At 35.7% G+C, this 11,785-nt stretch overlaps 1 protein-coding gene across 1 annotated transcript; it reads right to left on the minus strand.

Moving 5' to 3' along the window:
• Positions 1 to 2,656: 2,656 nt before the first annotated feature.
• Positions 2,657 to 9,564, minus strand: LOC121383331 (calcium load-activated calcium channel-like). Its single transcript, XM_041513292.1, has 7 exons — positions 9,443 to 9,564; positions 6,904 to 6,981; positions 5,938 to 5,991; positions 5,472 to 5,518; positions 4,829 to 4,896; positions 3,973 to 4,117; positions 2,657 to 3,085 (listed from the first exon to the last, which is right to left on the minus strand). The coding sequence occupies exons 1-7, from the start codon at positions 9,501 to 9,503 to the stop codon at positions 2,993 to 2,995; spliced, it is 546 nt and encodes a 181-aa protein (XP_041369226.1). The 5' UTR covers positions 9,504 to 9,564; the 3' UTR covers positions 2,657 to 2,992.
• Between the last annotated feature and the right edge of the window lie 2,221 nt (positions 9,565 to 11,785).

The following is an 11,785-nucleotide window of genomic DNA, read 5'->3' on the forward strand; positions in this document are numbered from 1 at the left end:
AGTAGTTTACCAAGATGGAATGGATAAATTACTTTTGAGTAGCACATCGCTGTGATTTCAGCTCCATAGGTTAATGTATATTTACAGTTTGTGTTTTTCATTAGAATACATTAAATCTTTATCGGTGTGTTGTTTAACGACACCACTAGATCACATTGATTTATTAATCATCGGCTATTGAATGTCAAAACATTTGGTAATTTTGACATAGTCTTAGCAAACCCACTACATTTTTTCATTAGTAGCAAGTGATCTTTTATATGTGCCATCCCACAGACAGGATAGCACATACCATAGCCTTTAATATACCAGTCATGTTGCACTGGCAGGAACAGAAATAGCCCGATCCTAAACAGACCGCTTTACAACTGGTCTAAAATATTTATTGTCAAATAATTTTTAAAACATCTTCCAGCTGTAAATCTTGATTGAATGACAGTCTTACGTGCTCTCAATCTTTTTCAATATCTGTATGTAGAGAACATTAATTTCAGTGTTTCGTATCTGTGATATGGTCAAAATTATTTGGGAAGTATATTTAGTTCATGATTAATTTCCAGCGCCCATATTTTCGTAGCTATCTTGCACTACAATATAGTAAAATTGCTTTAAGTTATCGTAGCACTAAGATTGCTTCAGAAATGAGGGCCTTGGCGTGTGTGTGTGTATATATATATATATATATATGAGTGGTGCTTTCAAGGCTGTAGGGAATCTATGGTATGTGCAAACATTGCCATTAGTGTTTGGAATTGGTTGGAATTTCATAATTGATCATGTTATAATTGGTTTGCACCAACCAATCACATGGTATGTGCTTTCCTGTCTCTGGGAAAGTGCATATAAGAGATCCCTTGCTGCATTAAGAAAAATGTAGCAAGTTTCCTCTGATGACTACGAGTCAGAAATACCAAATGTTTGACATCCAATAGCAGATGATTAATTAATCAATGTGCTCTAGTGGTGTCATTAAAGAAAACAAAACCAACCGATCAACTTTTGTTGACATAATCAAATTATATACTGATGGAAAGAAATAAGGGAACACATCGAATTGTAGACCAAATTTAATTCACTACTAGCATAGTAATGTCTGTATTCCATACCAAGTTGTAATTTGGGATTGAATGTCTGTAGTGTTGACTGTGCTGCCTATGTGTTCCCAGTCAACTTCTGACAATATCAATTGATTTTTTGATGCAGTCATTATTTCTTGTTGCTGTCTGTGTGATTCTTCATTTCTTTCCATCAGTACATGTACATCAGGATTTGAATTAAGAGGTTAATCTGTTTAATATTCTTTCTGTATACATGAAAACAAACACCAACCCCAGGATATTTACATCAATTCAATCACCTAAGCTGGAGGAACATTTTCTCCAAATTTATCATGGATTTATAATCTATCGTCACATTAATAGAGCCAAACCGATCAATTATTGATTAAAATGGATCCACTAAAATAGCTGAACAAAATATGGCTACAGAGTTTGTCAAATCAATCTTTATCAATAGTTCCATATACAACTGGACGACCAGCTAAAGCTGAATGGGAATGTACAGTAAATATTTCAAGACCGTCTCCGTCAGTTGGTCCACTGCCGTGTGACAGTGTCTTAAAAATTGAGATTGCAGCCATGTGTGACCATAATTTCAGTTTACAAATTTCACACAGGTGGAACTGTCATAACTTGAAATTTGTTAGCTGCAGATGCATTGAAATAATTTTATAATAAAGTTCGGGCAATTCCATTCAATTTTGAAGCAAACATCAAGGCTTTTACTGTATAACACTTCCATGTCTGTATATTTGTTATTTAAAACATCTTCAAATAGAATGGGCAACACCTAGCTCAGCCGGTAGACTTCTTGCCGGAGACGCTTTGATCAGTTTCGAACACCTTTAGTGGGGTCGTTCCAGCCAGTTCTCCACAACTGGTGTAATAAAGGCTGTGGGATGGTGCATATAAAAGATCCTTGCTGTTAATCGAAAGGAGTAGCCCATGAAGTGGCGAAAGCAGGTTTACTCTCATTATCTGTGTGGTTCTTAACCATGTCGAACACCATATAACTGTAAATAAAATGTGTTGAGTGTGTCATTTAATAAAACATTTCCTTCCTTCCTTTAGTGGGGTTATTCTCTGAATCTACCACACATCCCAACCAGTGCCTAATGATTGGTATATCAAAGGCTGTGGTATGTGTTGTCCTGTCTGGGGAAGTATATGTAAAACACCTTGCTGCTATTGAAAAATATACTAGTTGTGTGTTTTCTCTGAAAACTAATGTCAGAATTACTAAGTGTTTGACATCCAGTTGATAATGTGTTCTAGTGGTGTCAAGACAAACGTAACTCTTCATATCTAGAAATACTTTCAAGAATTTTATGTAATAGTTAGAGGACGAGAAACAATACTTTATCGGCGTATAAAGGTAGTGTCGCACGAGACAACTGTGCTCTAAGTAAAAATAAATAAAAAATAAACGTTTTATGAAAGAAACGACAGATGCAACGACAGATGCAACTAGTGGCTAATTACATCTTTTTCGGTGGGGAAATAATTATTAAATGGCAAAATTTAAGAATTTATATTTTACAATTAGTTACCATAATATATGTACATGTATTAGCCAAAGACGAAAACAAAAAGATATATTGGGTAAGATGTATTTATTGGCTATAACAATGTATTGCATGAGAATGCACACATTCCCCAACCACATTGCTCAAGCTGGGTGTAAATGTTCATTCTGTATTAACAAAATCCGATAAAATGACCTCATTTAAATGCTCCATATATTCACTCCAAGCATATTCAAATTGTAAAGTGATAAAATCTTTGCATATCTATGATGAATCCTATGCAGTAATGTTTGTGAATAAAAGGAGATTTGTGTTCCTGAGGAAAGGCCACCAGGCTGAGAAGACTATGCATGGCCATGTATATGCTTTGATATATAACACGTCTCTGGTGTGGTGAAATGATGCACATCACTTGGTAAGTTGTGTTGGAGGAGAGAAGAAACCTCCACCTTGCTTGCTGGCAGCTCTTGATGGGGCCAGCCCCAACATTTTTTGAATATTCTGAAAGAAAAGAAAATAATCAAATGTGAAAGTGGAAAATGGATGATTTATGAACTTTTAGATCAACTGTACCCAGTAGCAGATCCAGGGGGTTGTCCAAGGGTCCTGACCCCCCCCCCCCCCCCCCCTTTTGTAAATTCAAGCATGATGTGTTCAGCTGTAAGAGGCGCACTGTGTTAAAGGAGAGATCCGTCATCACATTTGGGACCCCCCTTTCAGAAATCCTGCATCCAGGCCTGGTAATCCTAATGTTTGAACAGAATAAAATTCACATTTACTTCGTTTAACAATCGTGTCTCAACGTAAGCATAGTGGAATTCAAAATCTGACTGGAATATGAATGTAAATAGATTCTATAGCACAAAATGGTAGTGACTACTAGTCTGAAAAAAAATCAATTGATTGTTGACAAGATTAGATGTATGCTGAAACGGTGTGTACTGTAACAAATACTGTAAGATTTCATGATGCACAGAAACCTCTCGCCCAAAATACAGAAGAACAATATTAACAATTAGTTTAGTTCAAAAAACAATCTTAAATCCCTACAGAAGCCGTTCACGGGGGGAAAAAAAGGGGATGATCCATTACAATGGCAACCAACTGTCAAACAATGGTTCCACTTAAAAGTGATTAATTAACTATACAATCAGTCACAAGCTTGTAAGCTGTTAATTATTCACATGTGACATTTTCATCCCATTATCGTTTAATTTTATTTTGCTGTAAACATTAACTGATATGTATTTAATATTTTTGGAGTGGCGACACAAAAAAGTCTACTAAGCATGAGCCATCGCCTACTTCTTCAAGTGACACTACAAACTTAATTTACTAGAAACGTTTGCGAAATAATAGAGATATGTAACCTGTAGGTTTCTACTGACCTGTCTGATGGACATGGTACACAGAATGTATAAAAATATGAAAGAACAGTCTCCATAATCCTCTCCTGGGAGATTCCGGTGGGAAATTCCTTGCAGTAGAGATATCGGTATAAACGGTAGTCGGGCCACCACTCTGCCATCAAATCTAAAAAAAAAAAAAAAATTAATACTGGTTTAATATTGAAATTTGTTGCATACTTTGCTGGTTTCAGTTAGGTTTTTTCCAATACATTCTACAGTGTGGGGTAAAGCACTCACTTGATGCATGGTCGGTTTGGGATCGATCCCCGTCAGTGGTCTCAGTAGGCTATTTCTTGTTCCAGCCAGTGCACCATAACTGGTATAATCAAAGGCTGTGGTATGTGTTATCCTGTCTGTGGGATAGTGTACATAAAAGATCCCTTGCTATTAATGGAAAAATGTAGTGGGTTTCCTCTGTAAGACTATATGTCGCAATTACTGAATGTTTGACATTCAATAGCTGATGATTAATAAATTAATGTGTTCTAGTGGTGTCGTAAAACAAAACAAACTAACTTTTCTACAGTGTCGAATATTTCAAATTAATAAAGTCATTACTGTTACAAAAACATCACTGCTTTCTCAATAATGTTCAATTTAATATGTGACTTAATGCATATACATGCACCATTCTTTAATAAAATTGTTTTTAAAATCTGATACCTGTCATAAAATAACATTAAAACACATTAAAAATCAAAATTTGATCACTGGAAGAGGCAATAAAATCACTTGGTCTAGAGCAGTAACTGAGGAAGGGAATATTGTTTTGAAAACAAAGGGTAATGCAACAAGATGTTAAAACATCCATGACGATTTCTCACAGAATACTTACATTGAATTAAACATGCTGAGGAGAGCTGTAAATGCAAAACCAATGGCAAACATGGACTTCATTTTCACCTGAAAATAATTAATGTTGTCATATGTCTTTACTAAGTAATTTCTGCTGTTTATCGTACTTCTATTATTATTACCAGATGGAACCTAAAATGTTGAAAAACTAAATATATATTTATAAATAACATTGCATTCTATAAAGTTTTAATATTTTAATGGTATCACATCCATTACAACACACCAGTAGATTTCGAACCACATTATTCTCATTTTATTTTCTAAGCATTGTTGGTGACATCCCAATGTATCTGACCTCATAAATAACTTGTTTAGGTTTTTCTAGTAAAGATGATGAATTTTATTTTTAATAATGCAACAAATTTATTAAATAAAATGTGTTAAATTATTCTAATACAATTATTGGATCACTTGACAGGTCAGGTTCTTGCCTACATAATCTCAAATCAAATACAGTGTAACGCTTCAAAACCAGACCCTCTGTAAACTGGATTTCTCTCAAAACCAAAAATTTTTGATGGTCCATTTTTAAATATCCGACCAGAACATAACCTCGTTTTATTTCACCCATGGATGTCCAGTTTAGAGGGGTTTCACTATAATATTTAACCGTTTCTTACGAGTGATAGGTCTCTGTTGTTACTTTTCAACTTTTCTTCTTGCCTCTCTAAAAAACAAACAAGCAACCTTAGAGTACTGCAGAAGCAATACATGTCCCCTACTGGGAACAACAAATTTTCGTATCTACTATTAAGTTCAAGGGTCATACATGTAACTGAAATTTGAAAAATGGGTAAATTGTCATAAAAGTCAATCTTGATCTGTTACAAAACATGATAAAAGTTATAGTTTTATTATTTAACAAATATGGAGGGCTCACAGTCCAAGAAATCCTGCAACTTAACAGAGGACTGAAAATAATAAATATGGATTTTTTAAACTGTATTTGAAAATAAACATCTTTACATCATGTTGATATAGACAACAAGTTAACAGGACAAAAGCTCATATTTGAAGTACTTACATTCACAAATTCACACAAAAAAACAGCATTGTTCTGACACTTTAACATGATGATGCACTTACCTAACTTCTTTTTCTGCCCTCTGTCTGAAGTTTCACTTTCTCTTTGCTTTTCCACTGCAACAGATATACGATGATAAGCACTGATTCATTAACTTAATGAAAGTTCTGTATAAAAATTTACATGTTAACCATTTGAAGGCAATGTGTAAGTGTAAGCATGTAACAATGGAGGCTACACTAGCCACCGAAAACTGCCACAAGCTACGTAGCCTACTACGGTAATGAACATTCATAGAAGTCCAAATGTTCAGTTTTTTGTTAAACCCGGGCTTCTAGATTATGGTAGCCCCACTCCCGTGGCTAGTCATATTCAGTGTTTGGCTAGTAAATAATTACTATAACTAGCCCGACAGTTACTGGAAACAAAACCTTTGTCAAATGCTGCATTTACATATTTTGTAAATGTGAATATCCTGCCCCCCTCTTTCCACCCCAATCTAAGGATTTGTAAGCTCAATCTCCCTCTTTAGGTGACATATCTGATTATTACTATTAGTAAAATTGTATTTATTTAAAGTAGCGAAAGTGAATTTGTAATCATGGCTAGTACATTTTTAAAATCACTTATCCCATGGTTAGTGAATTTTTATAAAATTCTAGAAGCCATGGTTAAATGTTTGCTTTTATAACTGTCCTGTTTTCATTTTTTCCATGTCACATAATACTTACAAGCCTGCTATTAATAGTATTATGTTTAATCGTAACCATGTGCCAATTTAGCTGTCACCAATTCTACATTACAAGGGTATGAACAAAAGGTATTAAAACCCGGAGACAAAAACTGCATGTGGCATCAATAAAGTTGACAATAATTTGTTGATACTATGATAGTAAAAACAAATGGCAATGTTAAAGATGCAGTTGTGTCTGTGTTTTAAAGGATAAGAATCTTATAAGATATTAAAAAGGTAAATGGTAGTGAGGAGAATGAGATTTCAATAATGGGTACAAAACATTACTGCCTACATTTCTTGCTCTGCTTTTCAACCTCTGCCTTTAACTTCTTATATGTTTCAGTTCGGTATACCAAGAGCCATGTCAAACCTGTAATAGAAAAAGCTTGTTTTGTTTAACAACATCACTAGAGCACATTGATTCAGTTTCAGTACGTTTCTTATTCAACAGTTCAACTGTTGCCATACTCGCCAAACCCTAAACTTGATGGTCTCCCAACAGACTATCTTTGTAAAATTCTTTGTTACCTTAACCAATAAAGGTTACCACAGGAAAAGAGTTCGATCCATACCCCTCTAGGCTCTACAGTGCTGTCCGGTGTATCGGCGCACCTAAGCATTCAAAGACCATTTTCTATGTGAACACTGTGAAATACTTAATAATATGTGTCTGTCACCAATGAAGCAGTGCATAATCTGAAATACACTACAAATTGTTTTATGTCTGTAGTAAATAAACATTTTAAAATGGTGCATAAATATAGGCACCCCCTTGTATCCAAAACAATTTGCATGTCCGGTGATTCGGTGTAGCAGGTGTGGATCGTTGACCCCGCTATTTATAGACCGCCCATGACCTCACTTTTAACCCATAAACACTACACTGTTGTCCAAGATTTATTTTAGTACTTTTTTGTTTTGTCTTGTTAAAAATATTACTGTGAAAATGAATGATCACACATGATCCATCTCATGATCAATTTAGTAATCGTTTTCTTGAGTGACACAGTACTGCAGATGCATACATGTTCATTGTCATGCATGGCTAAGATGCCTACATGGATTTAATTTTTCTCGGGTAGATTGTGCACACACATGGATCTTATTTCGCTTTTATTTTTTAAAACAATGTGACAATTGTGAACTGGAATGACTATCAATTATGGTGTAAAACTTTCATTTTGTTTGCATTTGTCTGTGTTTTCCTTTTCAGTTTAAATAAAAATAACCAAACAAAAATAATTAGTTTACTATAATTTTAAAAAGGCGGGAAAGGTGTTTTTAGACTGGTTTTAACATTCTTAATATCAATAAGGCTGACCTAGTTCACATTTATATACATGAAAACAGGTGAATGATTTATTTTGAAATTATGAAATAATTATTGATAATTCTAAAAAAAAAAAATTATTGCACCCTTAATAATAAATATGTTGATACTTGATTAACCATTGAAAAGGAATTGAACTTTAATCCGTTGAAAACCCCGACAACATGACAACTTCCTAAGCATACTTAAGCAAAATACAGTGCGCCGAATCACCGGACGCGGTTGTATATCAAAGGAATGCCAGACAACTCGGCCCGGAGGACAACTCGGCACAGGGGGAAATCTTGTCTATTATTGGACAAGTGTTGTTTTATAAATTAAAGTATTCTCACTGAAATAAAAGAATGTGTTTTTGTTAGTATTGAATTAGTCCCACCTTAACCTAAACGTCCCAAAACGAAGTGTCATGTCGGATTGATAAATTGCTGATCCATTTATCTTTGAAGATAGTTTCCGCTGTTCGAATAATTTGTTTTTGTTCTACAGTCGGTGACCTAATCATTGGAGATGATCCCAGAAAAAAGATGCAAAAGTTCTTTATTGTACTTTATCGTAGTAACAACACTCGCAGATATAGCCTCCTGACTTACAGGGAGTAGCTAATGAACAAGTAAATGATATCACCCTGCAGACGTTGTGTTGTTATTTTACCTGCTATTAAGAAGTAATTCCAATTGGTGAGCATGACAACATTTTCAGCAAATAATGTATATAACCGTCCGAATTATCTGATAACTTATCACTTTCGAACAAAATGCCGACTTATCCTGTGTGTGTTTTGTTCTAATGATGTCCGACCCAGACAACAGGCATTACGCTGCGACATTTGTTCACGATGGCAACACTGCACCTGTAATACTGGTGAGTATATATTATTGATATTATTATAAATGTGGGAATTTAACAAATGATGTCTTTTGCGTTATTTCTATAGTTACTTCTAGAAAACCATCCGACACTACGATATGCGCGTACGACTTGCACAATTGTCATTATTAATGGTGACCATATAGTTAGCAGTATCTATCAGTATAATGCATTATTATTACTATAGTACAATACTTCAACACTACGACATGGCCAACTATTATACTTAACACGCATATATGATATAATGTGTCACAGCATGCCCCGTCTATCAGTCTAATAACTCGGCCCAGAGTTGTCTGGGCCGATTTGTCCCCCGGGCCGAGTTGTCTGGTCCCCTATCAAAGGCTCTAAAGACTAAAACTAACCCTAACCATTGAAAGGGGAATACGGGTTGAACTCATGTCCCAAATAGATGCATGTGGTGACCAGACACTAGCATTTTTATTATTATTATTATTTAACCACGTTACCATGTATCAGTTTTAATCGTAAAAGTTAACATTATCGGCAATGGGAATTGATTTCATACATTGGAACCACCAGTGACTATCAACGCCTACATTTTCCCTGAGCTACGCTGTTACTCACCAAAAAAAAAACCTACATACAATATATATTACAGACGATTTACCTTCTCCGAGTAAAGCTGTACATATTGATATTGCTACAATCAAAATGCAATCTGCAAACATCTTTGCGTTGCACTACATTCACACCGGAACCGGAAAGAGAAATAGCGTATGTTCCTAACTGGACGGCAAATAAGGAAACGAAAATATCCTCCACAACAAAATCCGGATTAAAAAAACTAAACAAAATAACAAAAAACAAAAACAACAACAACAACAACAACATTTACCCGTTTATTTGTTTCATCAGTGTAATTTTCACTTAGTTTAATGTAAAAAGAAAAGGAAAAGTGTTTTCAAAAATAACCAAAATTGCCTGTATTAGAAAATTAATGCAGGAAATGAATTCCTTGCTCCCCAAAATTTATATTATTGTTTGGCATGAAATAGAATGTAAGAAAAGGCCATTTCTTACTATTGGTGGCCATTTTCTGGCCATCTTGATTAAGCAATATCTTATTTAGGTAGAGGCTGATATAAATAAATTTCTTAACCCTATAAAACTCAATCACCAACATCACAATCTTGCTGTAATTGGTGTCAAATGTGATAAATTACAACTTGCCTGTTCTGACTGTTATATAGTAGCGACCACCTTGGGTTTAAATGATGTTGCAATCTCTTGATTAACTGAATGTAGTTAAAAATTAATTCCTTGACTCTTATAACACTGTCACAGACATCAACAGTTTCGTCATATGTAATAAAGTATCAAAGATATTGCCAGTTCTGTACTCTCTTGAATATTACAAAATGTTCAAGGGTGCCAAATTTGCACACTCTTGATCCCTCAATCAGTACATTCCAAAGACACAGAGGGTATGCACCACGTAGTTAACTCAAACATCAAGCCAGGGTTTCTGCCAGAGGGTAAAATGGGTATGGCACTTTTTTTAAGTTAACGTTTTTACAAAATGAATGACTCTTATCATTATTGTATGATTTTCTTAAGCCTAACCCTAAATGTAACCCATTTTCTTTGTGGAGGAGGCCCCCCATACCCCCTGTTGGCTGTGGTTGCATTCAATTCTTGGCAGAAACACTGCAAGCAGATACGTTGATGTCCCCATGGCATGTGCTCAGTATCGTGTGCGGGGTTTTTAGCAGTGGGTGGGTAGTCTAGACTGGCGAGAAAACATGATGTAGGCCTAGTTTGCTTGAACTGGGGCTGTTTCGACTCTCTCTCTCTCTCCCCCCCCCCCCCCCCCCCCCCACATACACGCGCGTCTGATGCTTGGACTTTAATTTGACATACTGTCAATCAATCAATTATTTCTCTCTCTCTCTCTCTCTCTCTCTCTCTCTCTCTCTCTCTCTCTCTCTCTCTCTCTCTCTCTCTCTCTCTCTCTCTCTCTCTCTCTCTCTCTCTCTATATATATATATATATATATATATATATATATATGCAGGGGCGTAGCGTGATCTGGACCTGGTGGGGGACGGGGTTCGAATATGAACCAAGTGGACCTTTTTCTATTGTGTTTTTGCACCACCAGAAACTACATATGTATAAACCTGTGTGTTTTAGTTCTGAAAGCGGACCATTTGCTTCAGCGGGGGGGGGGGGGGGGTGTTTCGTCCGAAACCCCCCCCCCCTAGCCTACACCCCTAATATGGCACATTTTAGGCCTAAGTATGAAAATTTTAATAAAAACATTTATAGTCATGCATGGAATTTAAATGAATAAAGGCACCTTTTGTACCTAGACAAACATAAGCAGGCCCGTATCACGGTGGACATTATTGGGAGGGGGGCTTATTCAGTCGAGATGTAAAGGTTATCAAAAAAAAAGAGAAAAAAAAGCTAAAATTATTGGGGGGGGGGGGGGCCTAATAAGGTTATAGGCTACATATTTTAGATGGTTTAATAATGAATATGACTATGCTACTTGTACTCAGGTGGATGGTCTAGAAAGTTCTGCCTGTCTTTATGAAAACATTTAGTAACATATAATATGCCTGCCCAACTAGTAATTTGGAAAAGCTAAATATTGTATCATTGATTTTGTTGTTATTGTTGTTTGTATAGCAATGGCGGCGCAGACAGTACAGCCGGTACGGCGATGGCCGTACCACTTTTTAAAGAGGTACGGCATGGCCGTACCAATTTTGTTCGTGTGTGTGTGGGTTATATTTGCTATATCTGTGAAAATGTCCTTACAAGTAATCTGAACGGAGTCTGGTAATCATGAGCCGTACCATTATATTTTACACTGTGCCGCCCCAGTATAGGTGTATGCAACGTGTGTTTAAGAAGCAATTTATTAGAGCATATATGAGGCCCGCCTCAACAAGCAGAATACAAGTTTTGCTAAATTATAGTAGATTTCATAATACGCGCTCTA

Source organism: Gigantopelta aegis, chromosome 10 (assembly GCF_016097555.1).
Source record: "Gigantopelta aegis isolate Gae_Host chromosome 10, Gae_host_genome, whole genome shotgun sequence".
Taxonomy (NCBI): domain Eukaryota; kingdom Metazoa; phylum Mollusca; class Gastropoda; order Neomphalida; family Peltospiridae; genus Gigantopelta; species Gigantopelta aegis.

Coding starts and splice junctions, on each gene's coding strand:
- LOC121383331 (XM_041513292.1), bottom strand. CDS start 9,503: ATGTTTGCAGATTGCATTTTGATTGTAGCAATATCAATATGTACAGCT. Junction 5,992..6,903: donor TGAAAAGCAGAGCAAGAAAT/GTAGGCAGTAAT, acceptor TATCTGTTGCAG/TGGAAAAGCAAAGAGAAAGT. Junction 5,519..5,937: donor AGGGCAGAAAAAGAAGTTAG/GTAAGTGCATCA, acceptor TTTGTTTTTTAG/AGAGGCAAGAAGAAAAGTTG.